The sequence below is a fragment of the Lepidochelys kempii genome, chromosome 4, assembly GCF_965140285.1.
Source record: "Lepidochelys kempii isolate rLepKem1 chromosome 4, rLepKem1.hap1, whole genome shotgun sequence".
NCBI classification, from domain to species: Eukaryota; Metazoa; Chordata; order Testudines; family Cheloniidae; genus Lepidochelys; species Lepidochelys kempii.
In genome coordinates this window covers 121,123,380-121,144,920 of record NC_136383.1, presented here as the reverse complement: position 1 = coordinate 121,144,920, position 21,541 = coordinate 121,123,380, and the positions used below count along the sequence as shown (strand labels likewise).

Here is a 21,541-nt window from a genome sequence, read left to right as displayed (position 1 = left end):
TCTGTTCTTCCCCTAAATTCATATTTAATTGCCATTAATGTTAATAGGCGTTATTAAAATGGAGTTACAGAATGGTAGCCGTGTTAGTCTGTATCAGCAAAAACAATGAGGAGACCTTGTGGCACCTTAGAGACTAACAAATTCAAATTTAAATTTGTTAGTCTCTAAGGTGCCACAAGGCTCCTCGTTTTTGCTAAAATGGAGTTGTAATCTGAACCTATAAAGTGACCATTTATTCTCCATCAGTGATTTAAATATATTCTACTCATGATACCATTTTTTTTCTAACTCTCTAAACTACAAAGCTAAAGGTGGTGTCTGGAAAACTAAGGTGTGTTGTTTCTGCTTCATGCATCATCACCAATCTACCCAGTAATAATGAGCCTAGAATCAGAGTGTAGGCCCCAATTCTGCTATTTAATTGGGTGAAATTCAATGAGATTTGGATACCTAACTTCCTTAGGTTCCTATGAAAATCCAAGTTTTGGAAATTGTAAGTATATGTAGTCTGATACTCACCACACCAATTTCTGTCTCAGACACCAGGAAAAGGACACCAGTAGTCCCAGATATTGTGGAGACCTTTGCAGTTGTCAAAAGAGCATGTGGAAGAAGACACAAAAAACGAAGTTTCATCAGACCTAGGATTATTGGCGGCTCTTCATCTTTACCAGGCTCTCACCCCTGGCTAGCAGCCATATATATTGGAAATAGCTTCTGTGCTGGCAGCCTTGTTCATCCTTGTTGGGTAGTGTCAGCAGCCCACTGCTTTGCTAACAGGTGAACTCAATGTTTTAATAATATCTTACAGTTAGAGAGCCCCTTATATCTCAGTTTCCCCGAATGCTTGTGAAACACAGAAGACTTACGTATTATAAAAAAAAGAGATCACTTTATAAAGCCTTGGAATGTTCCCACTTCAGAGGTGGAATACAGGAGCTCTTTAAGTGTACACAGTAACAGTACACAGGAAATGAAAAGGAAGATTAATCTAATCAAGATGGAGGTGGTGATAGTGGATAGAAGAGATAATCTTGAAAATATGGTCTTGTACACCTTGTACCTGGTAGGTTGCAGGTCAGGTTCTGTACCAAATATGAACTGGGTCCAGAGCTTCCCATTATCAAATTGATACATAAGATCCTTTGGTGTACTCTCAGGTAGATCTGTCAAATGCTAAGATAAGGTATATTACACACAACACCACCTTGTGGCTGAACAGTATAATACAGTTTAGCATTCCTCTAAGTTCTACATTCCTACCATTTACAAAATTGTACAAAAGGTACACTATCATGCTATCTTTAAAGTTCAGCATGCATCAGCCTGTTAAGTGCCTTTGAAAATACAAGTTTTCTAATTACACAACCTGAATGCATAACAATTTGATCATCTGGCTGTCCGTTAGTTGCAATAACTGTCAGGTCAATTTCAAATCTTGTTTCACATCTGTCAGCTGTAGCGTTTTCTCTGTTGATTGTTATTTCTGAGGAACAAATTGTACATGCTGGCTTTCTGTTGAACTTTTCTCTGTCGGTTTTGATCACCTATGGTCTGGGCGATGAATTCTTTTTTCTTTATGCCAGCTGGAGTTGTCCATGCTTTTTCTCCATCCAGTTTGACATGAATATTGTCATCAGGTTATCGCCCTCACAGCTCTCTGAGTGTAGTCTATTGTCAAAGTGTTCATAAGCTTTCTTTGCCTTTTTCTATCTGATTTGGTTGCTCTCTTCATGTCTAGCCACTTTGGAGATGTATTCGTTTCCAAAGCTGAAACAGTAATTCTGAGTTGTCTTTCCATCAGGAGTTTTGCTGGACTATATCCAGTAGCTACTTCTGGTGTTGATCTGTAGTTCAGGAGAGTAAGAAATGGATCTTACTGCCATAGAATTTTCTTGGCTGCCTGTAGAGCTTCCTCAGCCTCTCCATTTGCTTATGGGTAATGTGGGCTGCTAGTAATATGATCAAAATCATATTTTGTTCAGAATGATTTAAATTCTGCCGTAATGAATTATGGTTCGTTGTCCATCACTAGTAGTTCTGGAATACTGAAATGAGCAAAAGTGCACTACAGTTTCTCAATAGCGCTGCAACATATGATGTCTTTTTCAATTATATAATTTCTATATACCTGGAAAAACAGTCCACTATGATCAAATAATTATGTCATCTGAAGCTGCATAAATCTTCAGCTAATCTTCCAACCCTAATATTCTATGATTCTATTCAATATACACATTATATATGGTAGGTTGCAGGTCAGGCTATGAATCAGATATGGACTGGCTACAGAGACTTGTCAGAAAGATACACTGCAGATGTATTCACTATAAGAGCCTTAAATGTACTGTTCTATGCTCAGATAAGTTTGTTACACGTGGCCTCACCTTTTGCCTGAACAATATAATACAATTTAGTATTCCATTACAGTTATAGCAAGGATGATTATTATTTAACATTTATATTATGGTCATGCCTAGAGATTAACCAGGTTTGGCATCATTTGTGCCACATAGTGTACTATAAAAGACAATCCCTGCAGGGCCAGTGTAACCACTAGGTGAACTAGGCGGCCGCCTAGGGCGCCAAGATTTGGGAATGCCAAAAAGCGGTGACCCAAATATTTTTTTTACACCATTGCTTAGGGGCAGGTACCTGTCATTCTCCAGCGCTTCGGCCGCGCCAGGGCCAGCAGCCTCTTCACCTCGGAGTCTCCCCTGCTTGCCCGGGAGCCACTCCTCCTCTCAGGCTCCCCGGCCGTTGCCTGGGAGGATGCGGGCGGGGGGTGCCGTCGTGGAGGAGACGCAGGGGGCCGGGCTCGGCTGGAGCCCCGCATCTGCTGGCCGAGAGCAGCAGGAACCGGGCGCTGCTCGGGGGGAGCCAGGTGGCCTGAGCCCAGGGTGGCGGCAGCCTCCCTGGCAGCAGGGGCAGGCGGGGAGCATAGGTAAAGGGGGGACACAAGGTGGAAATTTTGCCTAGGGTGCAAAATATGCTTGCACCGGCCTTGTGCTTTGAGGGCCACAAAATTCTTTCCAGTGGGGCATATTGACTGAATCCCTGATCCACAGAGGGAGTATAGCCACCATTTTTTCAAGAGGCTTAAAAATGTGGAGGTGTTTTTAGATCTTTATCTGATAGCAGAATTTGAAATTTTATAGGGTGGAGATAGTAAAGTTACTATCAAGCCATTCTATAGGTAAAAGGCCTAGGGCCTGTTTTTCGTTCTGATACTGCTATGTAACTATGTTCAGGCAGGCACATGTTTATTCTCTGACATCAGTAAGATGATGATGAAATAAACTGGATAGAAGGAAAAACAGAACAAAGCAGAAAGTAAACTGGGGGGGGGGATTATATAAAGAAACAATTTCTTTGAATAAATCTCCAGATAAAATTGCACTTGGTTGGAATTTTAGTAAATACATTCTATTTTAGAATTCCAAAATATAATTGAACAATATATAATAACTGGATGTCCACAATAACAGTTTAGGATATTTAGAATGTATTGTTAGGAGCTATTGTAAGGAGGCAGCATTGGTCTTATAGGGAAAGCACAACACTGGGAGTCAGAAGGCCTGAGCTGTATTCCGAGCTCAGTTACTTTATGCCCATTGTTTAGTCATTCATCTTCTCTGTACCTTACTCCGCCTGTCCATAAAAAAGAGATGATAATATGTTCTAACGTTTGTAAGATGCTCTGAGATAACATACTATATAAATACAAGGGATATTATTATTATTATTCCTGAAGGACAGAAAAGGCTACATTTTCAGAAGTAGATTTTTGCAATGCATGTGCATGAGCTAACAATTTGTGTCCCTATTCTCCCACTCTTACCCCTTACTTACTTCTTAAATAGCCTTACTGAAATTAATGGGTCCACTTGAAATGTAAGAATATGTAAAATGAGCTCTTGCATACACAAGTATTTACTTGGACAAATAACTAGTTTTGCATGGGCACATCATTCCCCCTACCCCCCATTCAGTTATTTGGCTGGATGTTAATACACACTTTGTAGATGAAATTAGGTGCCTACTGTAGAGTTTTATGTTTAGTTCAAAATGCTCAAAACAGCAGAGTAATGATTTATTATATAAAATAAATTAAATTTGATTGCCATTAAATAAAATAGAGAGGAGTCTGGAAAAGAGCCTTAGGGAATTAGATGGCCAGATGCTATTGAATTTTATTGGGACTTAGAAGCTGATTTCCTTAGTCTTTTTGAAATTTCTAGATGTACTAGGTAAGGAAAACATTTAATATCAGATGCACCTAGTTCATTCTGAATAATCCGTTTGCCATACAAGCAGGATACTCTGTTTTCAGAGGTAAAGCTGATCACATCAACTGAGAAAAGTGTTACATAATTTCGTACCTGTTGTTCCTTTGCTTAGTGAGGAAGCCAAGAGTAACAGAAATAAATATGCAGATAGCCTCTAGAGCTAATAATATCATCCTGAATGTTGTGGTGAAGCATGTGGATCTTCAGCCACAATGCGTTTGTTTTCCAAATGTTGTGAAATAGCTACTAACTTTGGCAGCTATTCAAGACATTTCCGCCCACTTCCAGCTGGTGGCTTGGAACATGCAGATTTTCAATAGTTGCTCCATCATATTCTGCACCCTTATGTATGATTAGCAAGTATGAGATTGCTGATCAGCTAGTTCAGCTCATCTGTTCTCCGCCAGGTGACAACAGATACCCGTACTGCTCACTTTTTGCATGACAACCCTCTCTTTTGTTCCTTCTGACCGTGGATGTATAAAATAGCAGGATATGTATAAGCCATAGCATGTCAGTTTAGCATCAATAAGATATATTTTAGATATTTGCCCTGGAAGTGGTGGGCCTCCAATTTGCTTTGAGGGCCACAAAATTCTTTCCAGTGGGGCATATTGACTAGGTTGCTGTTGGGAAAGAAGAAGAAGAAAATCATTTTCCCTGCCTTCCCTATTCTTTGGAATATCCTCTTTTACTTTGTTGTCTCTTTCTTACTTTTAAAAAAAGAGCTTCCTGATCTTCCTTCTTGCACCACGCATACAGGAATTGTTAAACTAAAGCTGTTTTCATTGTATACTAGAGTTCACCAACCACACCCTGGCCCCTCTCCCAGTTCAATATTCAGCACTGGAGGAGAAGGCATCATGCCTCTATTTCTGGAAGGAAATGGCTACAGACATGAGGATAAGGGAAATTTGGTACTACTGGCTAACCACTTGTGCACATTCCATGACAGTAGGCATATTATATGCTTGGCTTATATAATGAAGTGTTTTTGAGGAACACAGATTCTCTGATGTTGAAAACAGAAATGGCTAAATTTACTGCTGACTTTTGCACAGAATCATAGAATCACAGAAGATTAGGGTTGGAAGAGACCTCAGGAGGTCATCTAGTCTAACCCCCTGCTCAAAGCAGGACCAACACCAACTAAATCATCCCAACCAGGGCTTTGTCAAGCCGGGCCTTAAAACCCTCTAAGCATGGATGCATGTACAACTCCAACTGAGTTTACAGCAATAGTGAATTTTAATCTCATTGCTTTCAACATCAGAGTATTTAATATGCTTCCAAACACTTCCTGATAACTAGGGCCCCTATCAAATTCTCGGCTGTGAAAAATGTGTCACGGACTGTGAAATCTGATCTCCCCCATGATATCTAGTTATTCAAGGGGAGTGTCAGAGCTGGGGGCAACCTAGCCAGAGCAAAGGCGCTGACTCTGTGGGTGCTCTGGGGCTGAAGCACCCACGGGGAAAAATTGGTGGGTCCTCTGCACCCACCAGCAGCTCCCCCACTCCAACTCACCTCCGCCTCCACTCCGCCTCCTCCCCTGAGCACGCTGCCACGTTCTGCTTCTCCCCCATCCCTCCCAGCACTTGTGCCGTGAAACAGCTGTTCTGCGTGGCAGGTGCTGTGGGGGAGGGGGCAGGAGGAGGACCGTGGCACGCTCTGGGAAGAGGCGGGGCTGGGGAGGGGATTTGGAGAGGGGTCCAATGGGGCAGGGAGGGGGCAGGGCCAGGGGTGGGGGTGGGGTGAGCACCCACTGGCACCAAGGAAAGTTGGTGCCTGTGAGCCAGAGCACCAACTGTGCGCCAGGGTCCAGCTGCTAGTCCCAGGATGGGAGGGATAGGACTTCCTTTTCCCTGCAGGGGCCACTGCCAGAGCTGGGTCAGACCCACCTCCAGGAACCGCCCCCAGCTGCAGGAAGCTTCATGGCTGCTGGCTGGGAGCCCAGCTCTGAAGGCAGTGCAGAAATGAGGGTGGCTGTCAGCACCTGACCTGGGTGGGAATCTGTGGCCTCAGCTGTCAGCTCCCAACCCGGGCGGGAGGCTGCTGGGAAACCTGGACATATGGTGACCCACGACCCTCACTTCTGTGCTGCTGCTGGCAGTGGCACTGGCTTTAGAGCTGAGCACCCAGCCAGCAGCCGCTGCTATCCAGCTGCCCAGCTCTGAAGGCAGCATCCCTGCCAGCAGAAGTGCAGAAATAAGGGTGGCAATCCCCTCCCACAATAGCCTTGAGACACCACCCCCTCTGCCCAGGACTCCTTTTTGGGCCGGGACCCCCACGGCTACAACTCTGTGAAATTTCAGATGTAAACACCTGCAACCACGAAACTGGCTTTTTTAATCCTACGACTGTGAAATTGAACAGAATGGACTGTGAATGGCCCTACTGATCACTTGTGAATGGCTGTCCCACGCGCTCCACTGTTTGTATGTAGAATAAGAACCTGATCCAACTCCCATTGGAGTTTTTCCATTGGCTGGAGTGGTCCCTTAAATCCAAGGCTCTCATGTTACTGTTTTTTGCATTTACTGTTCAGTGTAGAACCACACTTTAAGCACATGTTTCAGAGTAACAGCCGTGTTAGTCTGTATTTGCAAAAAGAAAAGGAGTGCTTGTGGCACCTTAGAGACTAACCAATTTATGAAAACCTGGATTTGTGCTGGAAATGGCCCACCTTGATTATCATACACATTGTAAAGAGAGTGGTCACTTTGGATGGGCTATTACCAGCAGGAGAGTGAGTTTGCGTGTGTGTGTGTGGGGGGGGGGGGGTGGAGGGTGAGAAAACCTGGATTTGTGCTGGAAATGGCCCAACTTGATTATCATACACATTGTAAGGAGAGTGATCACTTTAGATAAGCTATTACCAGCAGGAGAGTGGGGTGGGAAGAGGTATTTTTTCATGGTCTCTGTGTATATAATGTCTTCTGCAGTTTCCACAGTATGCATCCGATGAAGTGAGCTATAGCTCACGAAATCTTATGCTCAAATAAATTGGTTAGTCTCTAAGGTGCCACAAGTACTCCTTTTCTTTTTACTTTAAGCACATCTTTCTTTTTCTACAAAAGGAGAGCATCTGTCCCTGACTAATTGTGTTTTCCTTTTATTTAGTCCACTGAAGTCCAGTATTAGAATTGTTCTGGGTCAGCATTTATTTAATAAAACAACAGATGTAACGCAAACATTTGAAATAGAGAAATACATTTTGCACCCAGATTACTCAGTGTTCAGCCCAACTGAACAGGATATTGGTGAGTATTTTAATTTTTTTACCATTTTATTTCATGCAGGTAGAGTTCAGTCAGTTTGGAAAAAATATACTGCCTCACAGTGCCTTTACTGTGAGAAAATTAAGAAATTCAATCTATTTAGTCGATCCAAGAGAAGGTCAAGATGTGACTTAATTGTGGTCTGTAAGTACCTGCCTTGGGAGAAGATTTCTGATACTGTAGTTAGAGGGCTCTTAATTCTAGAAAGGCCTAACAAGATCCAGTGGCTGGAAGCTGAAGTTAGAGAATTTCAGGCTAGAAATAAGGTGCAATTTTTTTTACTGGGAGGGTAGTTAACCACTGGAACAGTTAACCAAGATGAGTGGTAGATTCTGCATTACTTGAACTCTTTAAATCAAGATTCAACATCTTTCTAAAACATATGCTGTACTCCACCAGCAGTTATGGGCTTGAGACACAAATTAGTTGGTGCACTTCTCTGGCCTGTGTTATTCAGGAGGTCAGACTAGAGGATTATAATAGTCTCTTATCGCCTTAAAATCTATGAATCTGTGCATCTTTTTAACACTAAAGAGAGGATAGGCTTGGAAATAATCTGTTATGCAATTAATTCAGTTAAAAGTTAAACTGCAGGTTCTCCATTAACAATCCAAACATGAGAGCCCTTTGGCTTTGAGGCTATTTAATAGACTGGCACATGGGAAACCTTGGCACAAGAATGGAATAGGTTCTTCCCCTCACAGCTGGTGAATGTTTTTTAGTAGATATGGCATTAACAGTAGGTGCTCAGGTACTGTGTTGACTGATGTGGTATAAGAATCTGGAGAGATTAATCTGGATCTGAGGTCTCATTCTGCTCACGCTGGTGTAAATCAAAAGTGACATCAGTGTTGGTGAGATTGGAATTAGGGTCATGTCCTGAAGTGCTGAGCACCCATATCTCCCATTGACTTCAGCTGAAGTTGTGGGCATCTCAGCACCTCTGGAAACCTGACTCTTGCTTTGTAAAAAGAAATGGTGCATACTTTATCTTTCATAACCCTGCATCCCCACAGTGGTGCTGAAACTAGGAGCGCTGGGAGTGTTGCCGCACCCCCTGGCTCGAAGTAGTAATAACAATCACCAAATACATGGTTTCCATAATCAGTACCCCCACTATAAAAATTGTTTCAGCACCTCTTTGTCTCCCCCACCCCTCTTAAGGAGGTGCAGGAAAATCTATTCTGTAATATAAAAGAAAACTCTTCTGGAATAGGAATAGTCGAATATGTGTCAGACGTCAATTGGCCGTGAAATCAGCAGCTGTTGGGAATAAGTCTGTCTTTGAAATATCTTAATTAAGTGAGGCTAGGGATTAATTAGAATTGAACCTGAGATCTACTGCTATCACTCCAATTAAGAAGAAACAACTCTAATTTTGCTACTGCTGTATTTTCTTTCCTGCAGTTTTAATTAGGCTCAAAAAGAATAACCAGCGTTGTGCTGTCAAGACCCAGTTTGTTCAGCCAATCTGCTTGCCAGAAAGTGGCATGTCCTTCCCTGATCAACACAAATGTCAGATTGCTGGATGGGGACACAGGCATGAGAGTGAGTTGAATGACAAATTTGATGTGAGGAAAATAAATTGATCATAACCCAAGCCTGACATTTCAGTGGTTCTCAAACACTGACTCATAAACTGAGCTTATGTAACTGGTTACTGGAGGTGATTATGAAACGTGTCAGTCTTCAAGCTTGTGATGTTTCTTGCTAGTTGTACTCCAGTACAATTCTTAGGTTATGTCTACACTACAAAATTAGGTCGATTTTATAGAAGTTGATTTTTAGAAATCGATTTTATGCAGTTGATTGTGTATGTCCCCATTAAGCGCATTAAGTCGGTGGAGTGTGTCCTAACTACCGTGGCTAGCATCAACTCATGGAGCGGTGCACTGTGGGAAGCTATCCACTCTGCTGGAATTCTGGGTTAAGCTCCCAATGCCTGATGGGCCGAAGACATTGTCACGGGTGGTTTTGGGTGCATGTCATCAGTCTCCCTTCCCTCCGCTGAAAAAAACCCCCAAGTCCATCTCTGCACTCTGTGCAGGAGCTTCATGGCTTTCTTTGATGGATATTTTGTGGTGAAAACTCAGCTATGTTCGTATTTGTGGAGGACACTAAATGTGGAGGGTTAGCAAATACAGAGAAGTTTCTCAAACCTTTTGTTACCAGGGACTGTCTTGCTGCCTTCCTAAACTGTCAGGGAGATCTCCGGGATCGGCACTGGTCCATGGACCGGTCGTTGGGAAACACTGCACAGGAGTATAGAACTAAACTGTAAATGGACCAGGAGTGATTGGGGACTGCAGGAGATGATGGGAGAATTGGACCAGGAGTGATTGGGGACTGCAGGAGACGATGGGAGAATTGTTGCTAATAAATGTAAAGTCAGGTACATCCAATGTTGGGTAGTGCATCAACACAGATACAAAATTTGAGAGACCATAACTATGCAGCTATAGCCATTGTACCAAAGTGATTGAGTGTATTTCTCTAATACTGTCCTCATTTTTCAAAAGACACCTCGTTTCTCAAGCTGGGTATCTAAAAACGGAAGCACCCAAAACCAAAAGCTGCTTTTGAAAAATGTGGCTATTTCTTTGTCACATAGCTACATACTCTGATTGCCAAAGAGAAGATATGGAATCCTGTTTGAGAGGTTAGGGGACCATGTGGTCCACCACAGTAATCACTATCTTCAGAAGAGGTCCACAATATAAACAAGTTTGAGAACCATTGAATGTTTGGCCAAAATACTCAGTCGCTTTTAAACTTGTATGGTGCAGCATGCTTCCCTGATAAGCTACTCCACAGCTAAAAGGAATTAATTTTTTGACTTTTTTTTAAAAGATGCATCCAACTATTCTAACGTTTTGCAAGAAGCATTGGTTCCCACTGTTCCTGAGCATAAGTGCAGAAGCTATGAAGTTTATGGTGATGAAGTTAATGAATACATGTTCTGTGCTGGTTACTTTGATAGCAAATCAGATGCCTGCCAGGTAATGCTATGGAATTGACGGGGTGGGTGTATGTGTGAGAGAGATATTACAGTATTAAAAAAGCTTTAAACCCTCATATTTATGTTTTTTTCTTCTATTTTGTTTCTCATTTTTGGTTTTCTCACATTTTGGCTCTGGGTGAGGGTACAGACTTGTTATTGCAACAGATTAACGTGTCCTTAAAATTAAAGGGATTATTCCTACATAGACCATCAGATTTTGTTTTAATTGGTTCATTTTGATGGAGCAGGTTGTTAGTCCTTTGGGACACTATTTTGGAGAGCAGTTGGCAACTTGCTTACCAGAGGCTGGGAACATTTAGAGCTACAGATTTTGCTGCTGTGCTGCATTCATGGCTTGAAATTCTTATCAAGAAATCAATCACTCATTTTCCCTTATTTGCTTTACAATATAGACTTGCATAGGGCCTAAGTAGAAATAGTGATAAATTCTTATTACGTTTGATTTTTATATGAGAGAGGTTTTTTTTTATCAAGTTGTTATCTTTTAGGATTTCTAAAGTAAGAGATTAGACAGACATGTTCTGCTTGATTTTAAGAGATTTTCTTGGAAAGAAAATGTGGGTTTTTTTACATCAGTGCATTGATACACAAATAGCTATGAGTGACATTTATTATTTGTAAAGAGTAATGAACAAGGTGCTGAGAAGAAAATTAATCTTTGGAGAGCTCAAACTTCATTTGATGACATTGCTGCTCACAGAAACATTTTGATGTAAATGCATCAAAACTTTTTCTTTCTCCCTTGATCTCAGAGAAATTTTTTGATGGCAAAAAAATATTTTTAATTTGTTACATTAGGTTTCAGGTACTTAAGGAACAGTGGTTCCTTTCACCAGTGCTGCTAACAAGATTTTCTTTTCAGCCTTAAGAATAGAAATGTGTGTAGTTTTCTTTTCCTTAAAATAAAAATAAATGCCCTTGCTAGATGATTGCAAAGCTTGCATACATCATGTTGTACCAAATTCACACTGGAGTAGAGTCAAAGCAGGCATGAATTTGTACTTGTGTATTTAACAGGTTGAATGTTTTCAGGTCCAAAGATACTTGTGGTTACAGTTGTAATGAAAACATTGATATTCAGGGCCAAATTTTTAAATAGCTGCAATTATAGTGCATTCAAAATTTCCAGGCATTGCCATGTAGAATTTCAAAATCACACATCTGGGTATGCAAATTGTATACATGCCTAACTACATGATTTGCATGACAAGTACCTCAGTTGTGTCCATGAATGTGGTTGTAATGGAGGCCATATGAAAATTGTTAACCTGAGCCTGCTGTCATTGAAACTCATGGCATAACTTCCATTGTCTTCAATGGAAAGAGCATTGGTCACTTGAGCCTTAATGGTAGGATTTCAAAAGCAATCACTGATGTGCATTTTTGACAATCCCACCCTACTCTTCTGGTCATTAAGGGAAAAGATCCATATCACAATTCACAATTTTTACAACTGGGGTTTATATTTTAATGGTGTCTTAATCTGTCTTTCATTGAAGCACGGATATTTACTAAATCCGTATTATACAGTTTCTTATTACTTTTTTAAATCAACATTTATTTAGCACTCACTGCTATACCATCTGAGTACTCAATGCACAGTTTAATAAGATGAAAACATTTTCCTTGTAAAAAATATTGTCTTATTTTATAGGGTAGGAGAAACCTAATCTTTGATTCTTTTAAATGGGTCACCTTTTGGGACTGATTAAATTGACTGATTAAATTAAAAATGTTTTGTAACAAGATTAGCAAATTAAGATTATCTTTCCTTAATTTTAACACAGGGTGATTCTGGTGGACCTCTGGCCTGTGAAAAAAATCAAATATCCTACCTCTATGGGATTATCAGCTGGGGAGATGGATGCGGCAGGGTCAACAAACCTGGAGTTTATACCCGAGTGACCAAATATGTGGACTGGATAAATAAGCTAATCTTCCCCAAAAAACAAATAGAAGAACTTTCATATGTTACTGTTGCCACGCACGTTGTATGAACATTATATCCTAGAGTAAAATATGTATGGTCAATAATTCTTAGCAATTCTAAGATGTACTATTAAAATTGATCTGATGTCAGTAAACTGTATCTTTTGATTTCAAATTTGAGGGCACTGAATGGCTCAAATAATGAGATGCAGAGCCTGTCAAGGCTGAATCCCCACTCTGGCACTTTGAGTGCAGAAGGTGGGGGCCCGCACAGATTCTAAACATTAATACTTGCCACTCCAGGCTGGTATTAAACTCCCAAGGTTACAGCTTTTCTCTGACCTTGGCTTGGTAAACGCTGCCACCACCCAAATGAAGAAAAAACCCTTTGGACCCAGGAAGGAGCACTTGGGAATTCCTCCACTTGAGGGTACCCTCAAGCCTTTTTACACACACCTGGGGAAGAACTGAGAAAGAAAACAAAGGAAATTAGCGGTTGCTACCAGCTAATTAAACAACATATGCACAAACCTCCAAAAATCTAATCCTGTTCTTAAAAAGGTAAATGTTATTAAAAACAAAAAGAGAGAAAATACATTTGGAACTTAGGGTTTTGCTAGATTTTAAAAGAGAAATTCCAAAAATTAAGCACCCAAAATAGCTTCTTGGGGGTTCAGCTTAAAGGTTACAAGCAAACAAAAGTGTCTGGAGTTAGCACAGAGGAGATCTACAAGCCAAAATAAAAAAATAAACCTCATTGCGTTTATCTAAACATTCCCTATCCAAATGATTCCTTCCAGGTATGGAAAATAATGTTTCATACCTGGTTCAAACCTTACACAGCATTCCTGCTTATAGCCATACTGCTCCGTGTCCTTGCAGCCCAGAGAGAGCAACCACAGACAAAGGGAAAGTTTCTTTCCCCATTTTAAAAAGTTCTAGCCTTCCCATTGGCTCTTTTGGTCAGGTGCCCACTTTTTTTCCCCTTTACCTGGGGGACTTTTTAATCCTTTACAGGTAAAGCAAGTAGAGAACAGCTACCAAGAGGGATTTTATAGCTAACTGGCTGGCTGGGTGTCCATCAAAGGGAGCTACAACCCCACCCCCCCCTTTATTTATCACAGAGCCTTTCACATTTACGCCATTAATTGAAATATATATCCCAAGCAGGTATGTACCAAAAGTCGTGGCTATCTGGTGCCTGCTTGATGATCTGTGTGAAATGCAGAGGTGCTGACTCCATGGGTGCTCCGGGGCTGGAGAACCCACGGGGAAAAAATAGTGAGTGCTCAGCAGAAATTGGCAGTCCCACTGATCAGTTCCTCCCGCTCCCTCCTAGCACCTCCTGCCCACTGCGATCAGCTGTTCCGCAGTGTACAGGAGGCTCTGTGGGGGGAGCGGGAGGAGTGAGGGCAGAGCATGCTCAGGGGAGGGGGTGAAGTGGGGCTTGCAGAAGGGGGCAGAGTAGGGGCATGGCCTAGGGAGGAGTGGGGGTCCAGCACCCTCAGGGAAATCTCAAAGTCGGCGCTTCTGGTGAAATGTTAGTTGGTGGTCTTCAGCTAGTCCCTGGTGGAGGGATGGCCCCATCACAAAACTCACCCTCAAAACTGGCATCCTTGTTGCTAATCCCAGCACAGAGTTCAAGAACTGAATGAGCATGGAGACTGAAATACTCTCACAGCTTTACAGGTGTTCCCTGCAGGTCAATGTTGAGACACATTGGCAGAGCATTACAGGAAAATGTGCATTGTAGCTGCTTGTGCCAAATCAGTTCCATGGAAAAACAGAGGACTTGAGCCATGAATCAGTAAAGTAAAGTACTTAAAGTTAAGGACATCCTTTGCTGAACGGGGTGGATTTAAGAATCATAGAATCATAGACTATCAGAGTTGGAAGGGACCTCTGGAGGTCATCTAGTCCAACCCCTGCCCAGAGCAGGACCAATCCCCAACTAAATCATCCCAGCCAGGGCTTTGTCAAGCCTGACCTTAAAAACTTCTAAGGAAGGAGATTCTACCACCTCCCTAGGTAAAAAGAAAAGGAGTACTTGTGGCACCTTAGAGACTAACCAATTTATTTGAGCATGACCTTTCGTGAGCTACAGCTAACGCATTCCAGTGTTTCACCACCCTCCTAGTGAAAATTTTTTTCCTAATATCTAACCTAAACCTCCCCCACTGCAACTTGAGACCATTACTCCTTGTCCTGTCCTCTTCTACCACTGAGAATAGTCTAGAACCATCCTCACTGGAACCACCTCTCAGGTAGTTGAAAGCAGCTATCAAATCCCCCCTCATTCTTCTCTTCTGCAGACTAAACAATCCCAGTTCCCTAAGCCTCTCCTCATAAGTCATGTGTTCCAGACCCCTAATCATTTTTATTGCCCTTTGCTGGACTCTCTCCAATTTATCCACATTCTTCTTGTAGTGTGGGGCCCAAAACTGGACACAGTACTCCAGATGAGGCCTCATCAATGTCGAATAGAGGGGGACGATCACGTCCCTCGATCTGCTGGCAATGCCCCTACTTATGCACCTCAAAATGCCATTGGCCTTCTTGGCAACAAGGGCACACTGTTGACTCATATCCAGCTTCTCGTCCACTGTCACCCCTAGGTCCTTTTCCGCAGAACTGCTGCCTAGCCATTCGGTCCCTAGTCTGTAGCGGTGCATTGGGTTCTTCCGTCCTAAGTGCAGGACCCTGCACTTATCCTTATTGAACCTCATCCGATTTCTTTTGGCCCAATCCTCCAATTTGTCTAGGTCCCTCTGTATCCTATCCCTGCCCTCCAGCGAATCTACCACTCCTCCTAGTTTAGAAATTTTGCATTATCTTATAATGGAGGGAAGTTTGAAAGGCATGAGATGGAATGCACTGTCCTAGGGATAGGGGTTCCACGACCACCATGCTCAAGAGAAGGAGGCGGGTGGTGGTGGTCGGGGACTCTCTTCTCAGGGGGACTGAGTCATCTATCTGCTGCCACGACCGGGAAAACCAAGAAGTCTGCTGCTTGCCAGGAGCTAGGATTCATGATGTGACAGAGAGACTGCCGAGACTCATCAAGCCCTCGGATTGCTACCCCTTCCTGCTTCTCCACGTGGGCACCAATGACACTGCCAAGAATGACCTTGAGCAGATCACTGCAGACTACGTGGCTCTGGGAAGAAGGATAAAGGAGTTTGAGGTGCAAGTGGTGTTCTCGTCCATCCGCCCCGTGAAAGGAAAAGGCCGGGGTAGAGACCGTCGAATTGTGGAAGTTAATGAATGGCTATGCAGGTGGTATCGGAGAGAAGGCTTTGGATTCTTTGATCATGGGATGGTGTTCCAAGAAGGAGGAGTGCTAGGCAGAGATGGGCTCCACCTAACAAAGAGAGGGAAGAGCATCTTCGCAAGCAGGCTGGCTAACCTAGTGAGGAGGGCTTTAAACTAGGTTCACCGGGGGAAGGAGACCAAAGCCCAGAGGTAAGTGGGGATGTGGGATACTGGGAGGAAGCACAAGCAGGAGAGCGCAAAAGGGGAGGGCTCCTGCCTCATACTGAGAAAGAGGGAAGATCAGCGAGTTATCTTAAGTGCCCATACACAAATGGAAGAAGCCTGGGAAACAAGCAGGGAGAACTGGAAGTCCTGGCACAGTCAAGGAATTATGATGTGATTGGAATAACAGAGACTTGGTGGGATAACTCACATGACTGGAGTACTGTCATGGATGGATATAAACTGTTCAGGAAGGACAGGCAGGGCAGAAATGTGAGGGAGTTGCATTGTATGTAAGAGAGCAGTATGACTGCTCAGAGCTCCGGTATGAAACTGCAGAAAAACCTGAGAGTCTCTGGATTAAGTTTAGAAGTGTGAGCTACAAGGGTGATGGAAAGTATAGGGGACAATTTCCTGGTGCAAGTGCTGGAGGAACCAACTAGGGGCAGAGCTCTTCTTGACCTGCTGCTCACAAACCGGGAAGAATTAGTAAGGGAAGCAAAAGTGGATGGGAACCTGGGAGGCAGTGACCATGAGATGGTCGAGTTCAGGATCCTGACACAAGGAAGAAAGGAGAGCAGCAGAATACGGACCCTGGACTTCAGAAAAGCAGACTTTGACTCCCTCAGGGAACTGATGGGCAGGATCCCCTGGGAGAATATCATGAGGGGGAAAAGGATTCCAGGAGAGCTGGCTGTATTTTAAAGAATCCTTATTGAGGTTATGGGGACAAACCATCCCGATGTGTAGAAAGAATTGTAAATATGGCAAGTGACCAGCTTGGCTTAACAGTGAAATCCTTGCTGATCTTAAACACAAAAAAGAAGCTTACAAGAAGTGGAAGATTGGACAAATGACTAGGGAAGAGTATAAAAATATTGCTCGGGCATGCAGGAGTGAAATCAGGAAGGCCAAATCACACCTGGAGTTGCAGCTAGCAAGAGATGTTAAGAGTAACAAGAAGGGTTTCTTCAGGTATGTTAGCAACGAGAAGAAAGTCAAGGAAAGTGTGGGCCCCTTACTGAATGGGGTAGGCAACCTAGTTGACAGACGATGTGGAAAAAGCTAATTACTCAATGCTTTTTTTGCCTCTATCTTCACGAAGAGGGTCAGCTCCCAGACTGCTGCACTGGGCAGCACAGCATGGGGAGGAGGTGACCAGCCCTCTGTGAAGAAAGAAGTGGTTCGGGACTATTTAGAAAAGTTGGATGAGCACAAGTCCATGGGGCCGGATGCGCTGCATTCGAGAGTGCTGAAGGAGTTGGTGTATGTGATTGCAGAGCCATTGGCCATTATCTTTGAAAACTCACGGCGATCGGGGGAGGTCCCGGATGACTGGAAAAAGGCTAATGTTGTGCCCATCTTTAAAAAAGGGAAGGAGGAGGATCCGGGGAACTACAGGCCAGTCAGCCTCACCTCGGTCCCTGGAAAAATCATGGAGCAGGTCCTCAAGGAACCAATTCTGAAGCACTTAGAGGAGAGGAAAGTGACCAGGAACAGTCAGCATGGATTCACCAAGGGCAAGTCATGCCTGACTAATCTAATTGCCTTCTATGATGAGATACTGGCTCTGTTGATGAGGGGAAAGCAGTGGACATGTTGTTCCTTGACTTTAGCAAAGCTTTTGCAATGGTCTCCCACAGTATTCTTGCCAGCAAGTTAAAGAACTATGGGCTAGATGAATGGACTATAAGGTGGATAGAAAGCTGGCTAGATTGTCGGGATCAACGGGTAGTGATCAATGGCTCCATGTCTTGTTGGCAGCCGGTATCAAGTGGAGTGCCCCAAGGGTCGGTCCTGGGACTGGTTTTGTTCAATATCTTCATTAATGATCTGGAGAATGGCGTGGATTGCATCCTCAGCAAGTTTGCAGATGACATTAAACTGGAAGGAGAGGTAGATACTTTGGAGGGTAGGGATAGGATACAGAGGGCCCTAGACAAATTAGAGGATGGGGCCAAAAGAAATCTGATGAGGTTCAACAAGGATAAGTGCAGAGTCCTGCACTTAGGACGGAAGAATCCCATGCACTGCTACAGACTAGGGACCAAATGGCTCGGCAGCAGTTCTGCAGAAAAGGACCTAGGGGTTACAGTGGATGAGAAGCTGGATATGAGTCAACAGTGTGCCCTTGTTGCCAAGAAGGCCAATGGCATTTTGGGCTGTATAAGTAGGGGCATTGCCAGCAGATCGAGGGACGTGATTGTTCCCCTCTTTTCGACATTGGTGAGGCCTCATCTGGAGTACTGTGTCCAGTTTTGGGCCCCACACTAGAAGAAGGATGTGGAAAAATTGAAAAACATCCAGCGGAGGGCAACAAAAATGATCAGGGGTCTGGAGCACATGACTTATGAGGAGAGGCTGAGGGAACTGGGATTGTTTAGTCTGCGGAAGAGAAGAATGAGGGGGGATTTGATAGCTGCTTTCAACTACCTGAAATGGAGTTCCAAAGAGGATGGATCTAGACTGTTCTCAGTGGTAGCAGATGACAGAACGAGGAGTATGGTCTCAAGTTGCAGTGGGGGAGGTTTAGGTTGGATATTAGGAAAAACTTTTTCATAGGAGGTGTCATAAATATAAAGGGAAGGGTAAACCCCTTTAAAATCCCTCCTGGCCAGAGGAAAAATCCTCTCACCTGTAAAGGGTTAAGAAGCTAAAGGTAACCTTGCTGGCACCTGACCAAAATGACCAATGAGGAGACCAGATACTTTCAAAAGCTGGGAGGAGGGAGAGAAACAAAGGGTCTGTGTCTGTCTATATGCTGCTTTTGCCGGGGATAGACCAGGAATGGAGTCTTAGAACTTTTAGTAAGTAATCTAGCTAGGTATGTGTTAGATTATGATTTCTTTAAATGGCTGAGAAAAGAATTGTGCTGAGTAGAATGACTATCTCTGTCTGTGTGTCTTTTTTGTAACTTAAGGTTTTGCCTAGAGGGATTCTCTATGTTTTGAATCTAATTACCCTGTAAGGTATCTACCATCCTGATTTTACAGAGGTGATTCCTTTACTTTTGTTTACTTCTATTTCTATTAAAAGTCTTCTTGTAAGAAAACTGAATGCTTTTTCATTGTTCTCAGATCCAAGGGTTTGGGTCTGTGGTCACCTATGCAAATTGGTGAGGATTTTTACCAAACCTTTCCCAGGAAGTGGGGTGCAAGGGTTGGGAGGATTTTGGGGGGGAAAGACGTGTCCAAACTATGTTTCCCTGTAAACTGAGTTAGAGTTTGGTGGTGGCAGTGGATATTCCAAGGACAAAGGATAAAATTAATTTGTACCTTGGGGAAGTTTTAACCTAAGCTGGTAAAAGTAAGCTTAGGAGGTTTTCATGCAGGTCCCCACATCTGTACCCTAGAGTTCAGAGTGGGGAAGGAACCTTGACAGGAGTGTGGTGAAGCACTGGAATGCGTTACCTAGGGAGGTGGTGGAATCTAATTCCTTTGAAGTTTTAAGGTCAGGCTTGACAAAGCCCTGGCTGGGATGATTTAGTTGGGGATTGGTCCTGCTTTGAGCAGGGGGTTGGACTAGATGACCTCCTGAGGTCCCTTCCAACCCTGATATTCTATGATTCTGTGTTTATTGTTTTCCACTAATCTGGTGGCAGATAATTCCTCTTGTAAGGAGTCAAGCTATAGCACACTGGGCTGTATATTCCTTCAAGGGAGAGGAGAGCTTCTCTTTGTTTGGTATAATTTACCTATTCTGAATTTACCTTTTGTTCATATTGCCCTCTGTCCTGCAACGGATCTCGATGAGCTGTGGATCCTTGCACCTGTGCAGTGCCCCACTGATTATAATGGATCTTTGCACTGGATTGCAAGAGGGAGGTTTGACACTGTAAACTCTTCCAGGGGCAGACCTGTCTTAGTCTGAATTTAAGGTACCTAACACACTGTTGGGCACTGTGAGGGAGTTCGGAGACACAACTGCTTAACTCCCCTTCGTTTTAAATGGGAGCTGGTGCTCAACTGCCTTTTGTGCCTTGGGAAATCTGCTCCAGTATAAATAATAAACATGTACAGCAATTATGTAGTGCCTGTACCTCAATGGCACGGCGTAGCTAGTTTGCTCAGACTTACTGGGAAAATTCACCTCTGGGTTGAGATGAAGCACAAAACGTTTCGGTTTCTAACATAATGAACGTGCCCAAGTTCTAATCTAAGGGGATGGAGCTAGAGTGGCAGTAGGGAGCATTGCTCACGCTCATTAGGATAACGAAGTAAGTATTTATGTCTTAATCCTGATTCTTGTCCGTTAGGCTGATCTTCCTGGCTATGAAAAGTAGCGATGACTCTCCACGGCAGAGTTCAGCGCCCTGGTTTTGACCCAGCCCAGCCCAGCCCATTATGCCTGTGCACAATGCTGAACACATGAGGACTCCCGCTGGCCTTTCACGGGACTATGCGAGTGCTTGATGCGATGCCCAGAGCTCAACGCTGGGTTAGCTCAAGGTCCAAACCCAGTTCTCAGGGTTCCTGTGGGGTGTTGGGACCGGTGCACCGCTTCATCCCATGGATCAGCGGTTAAGTTGCCTTAGGGTAGGTGGCAATCTAGTGTTTCACCCTGGCCCATTAAACAGCCAAGCGCCTCTCCCAAAGTTCAGGGCTGTGGCAAGCTGCGTATTTGCCCCCTGCTCACAACGCTAGGGCAGGGGTGGCCAACCTGAGCCTGAGAAGGAGCCAGAATTTACCAATGTACATTGCGAAAGAGCCACAGTAATACGTCAGCATTCCCCCGCCCCACACCGCTCCGTTCCCAGGGCCTCCTACCCACGGATCAGCACCTCCCCTCCCTCCCGATCAGCTGTTTTGTGGTGTGCAGGAAACTCTGGGGAAGGGGGAGGAGCGAGGGCATGGCTGGCTCAGAGGAGGGGGCAGGAAGGGGTGGAGTGGGGGCAGAGCCAGGGGTTGAGCAGTGAGTGCCCCCCTGGCACATTGGAAAGTTGGCGCCTGACGCTCAGCCCCGGAGTCGGTGCCTATGCAGGGAGCCGCATGTTAACGTCTGAAGGGCCACATGTGGCTCCGAAGCCACAGGCCGGCCACCCCTGCGCTAAGGGAAAGGAGGCTGGTGGCACCTTTAAGACTAGCAGATTTATTTGGGCATAAGCTTTTGTGGGTAACCCCCCTCCCCACCCCACTTCTTCAGAGGTGAAAAAAGTGGTTTTTTTTTTTTTTTACCCACGAAAATCTCTTAGTCTTAAAGGTGCCACCGGCCGCCTCCTTGTTTTCGTGGGAACAGGCTAACACGGCCACCCCCTGATGCTCGGGACAAGGGGGATCTTTCAAAACGTGTCTAAGCACCGGTCCGAGCCCTTGAGTCCGGCCGGGCCAGAGCGCGGCCAGCCCCCCTGAGGCAAGAGGGGGTGCGCGGGGGGGGGGTGCACTGGCTCGGCCGTGCCGCCGCAGGGAGCGCGGGGCTGCGGCTGGCGCCCCCCCCCCCCCGGCCCCCGGGCTGTCCGCGTGCAGCGGCGAGCTAATAAAGCTATTTTGAAAGTGACCCCGCGGCCCCGGCCCCGGGAGCGAGCGAGCGCCGCGCCGCGCCGCGCCGGG

The 21,541-nt window shown here is 44.3% G+C and overlaps 1 protein-coding gene across 1 annotated transcript in view; it reads left to right on the top strand.

The window, feature by feature from the left end:
* HGFAC (HGF activator) overlaps positions 1-12,591 on the top strand; it is a 69,189-nt gene extending 56,598 nt beyond the window's left edge. Inside the window, exons 10-14 of the mRNA XM_073340141.1 lie at positions 540-780; positions 7,413-7,552; positions 8,978-9,118; positions 10,421-10,569; positions 12,380-12,591. Coding sequence (XP_073196242.1) covers positions 540-780; positions 7,413-7,552; positions 8,978-9,118; positions 10,421-10,569; positions 12,380-12,589 — 881 coding nt within the window. The 3' untranslated portion in view covers positions 12,590-12,591. The remainder of the gene's footprint in view (positions 1-539; positions 781-7,412; positions 7,553-8,977; positions 9,119-10,420; positions 10,570-12,379) is intronic.
* The last annotated feature ends 8,950 nt before the right edge of the window (positions 12,592-21,541 follow it).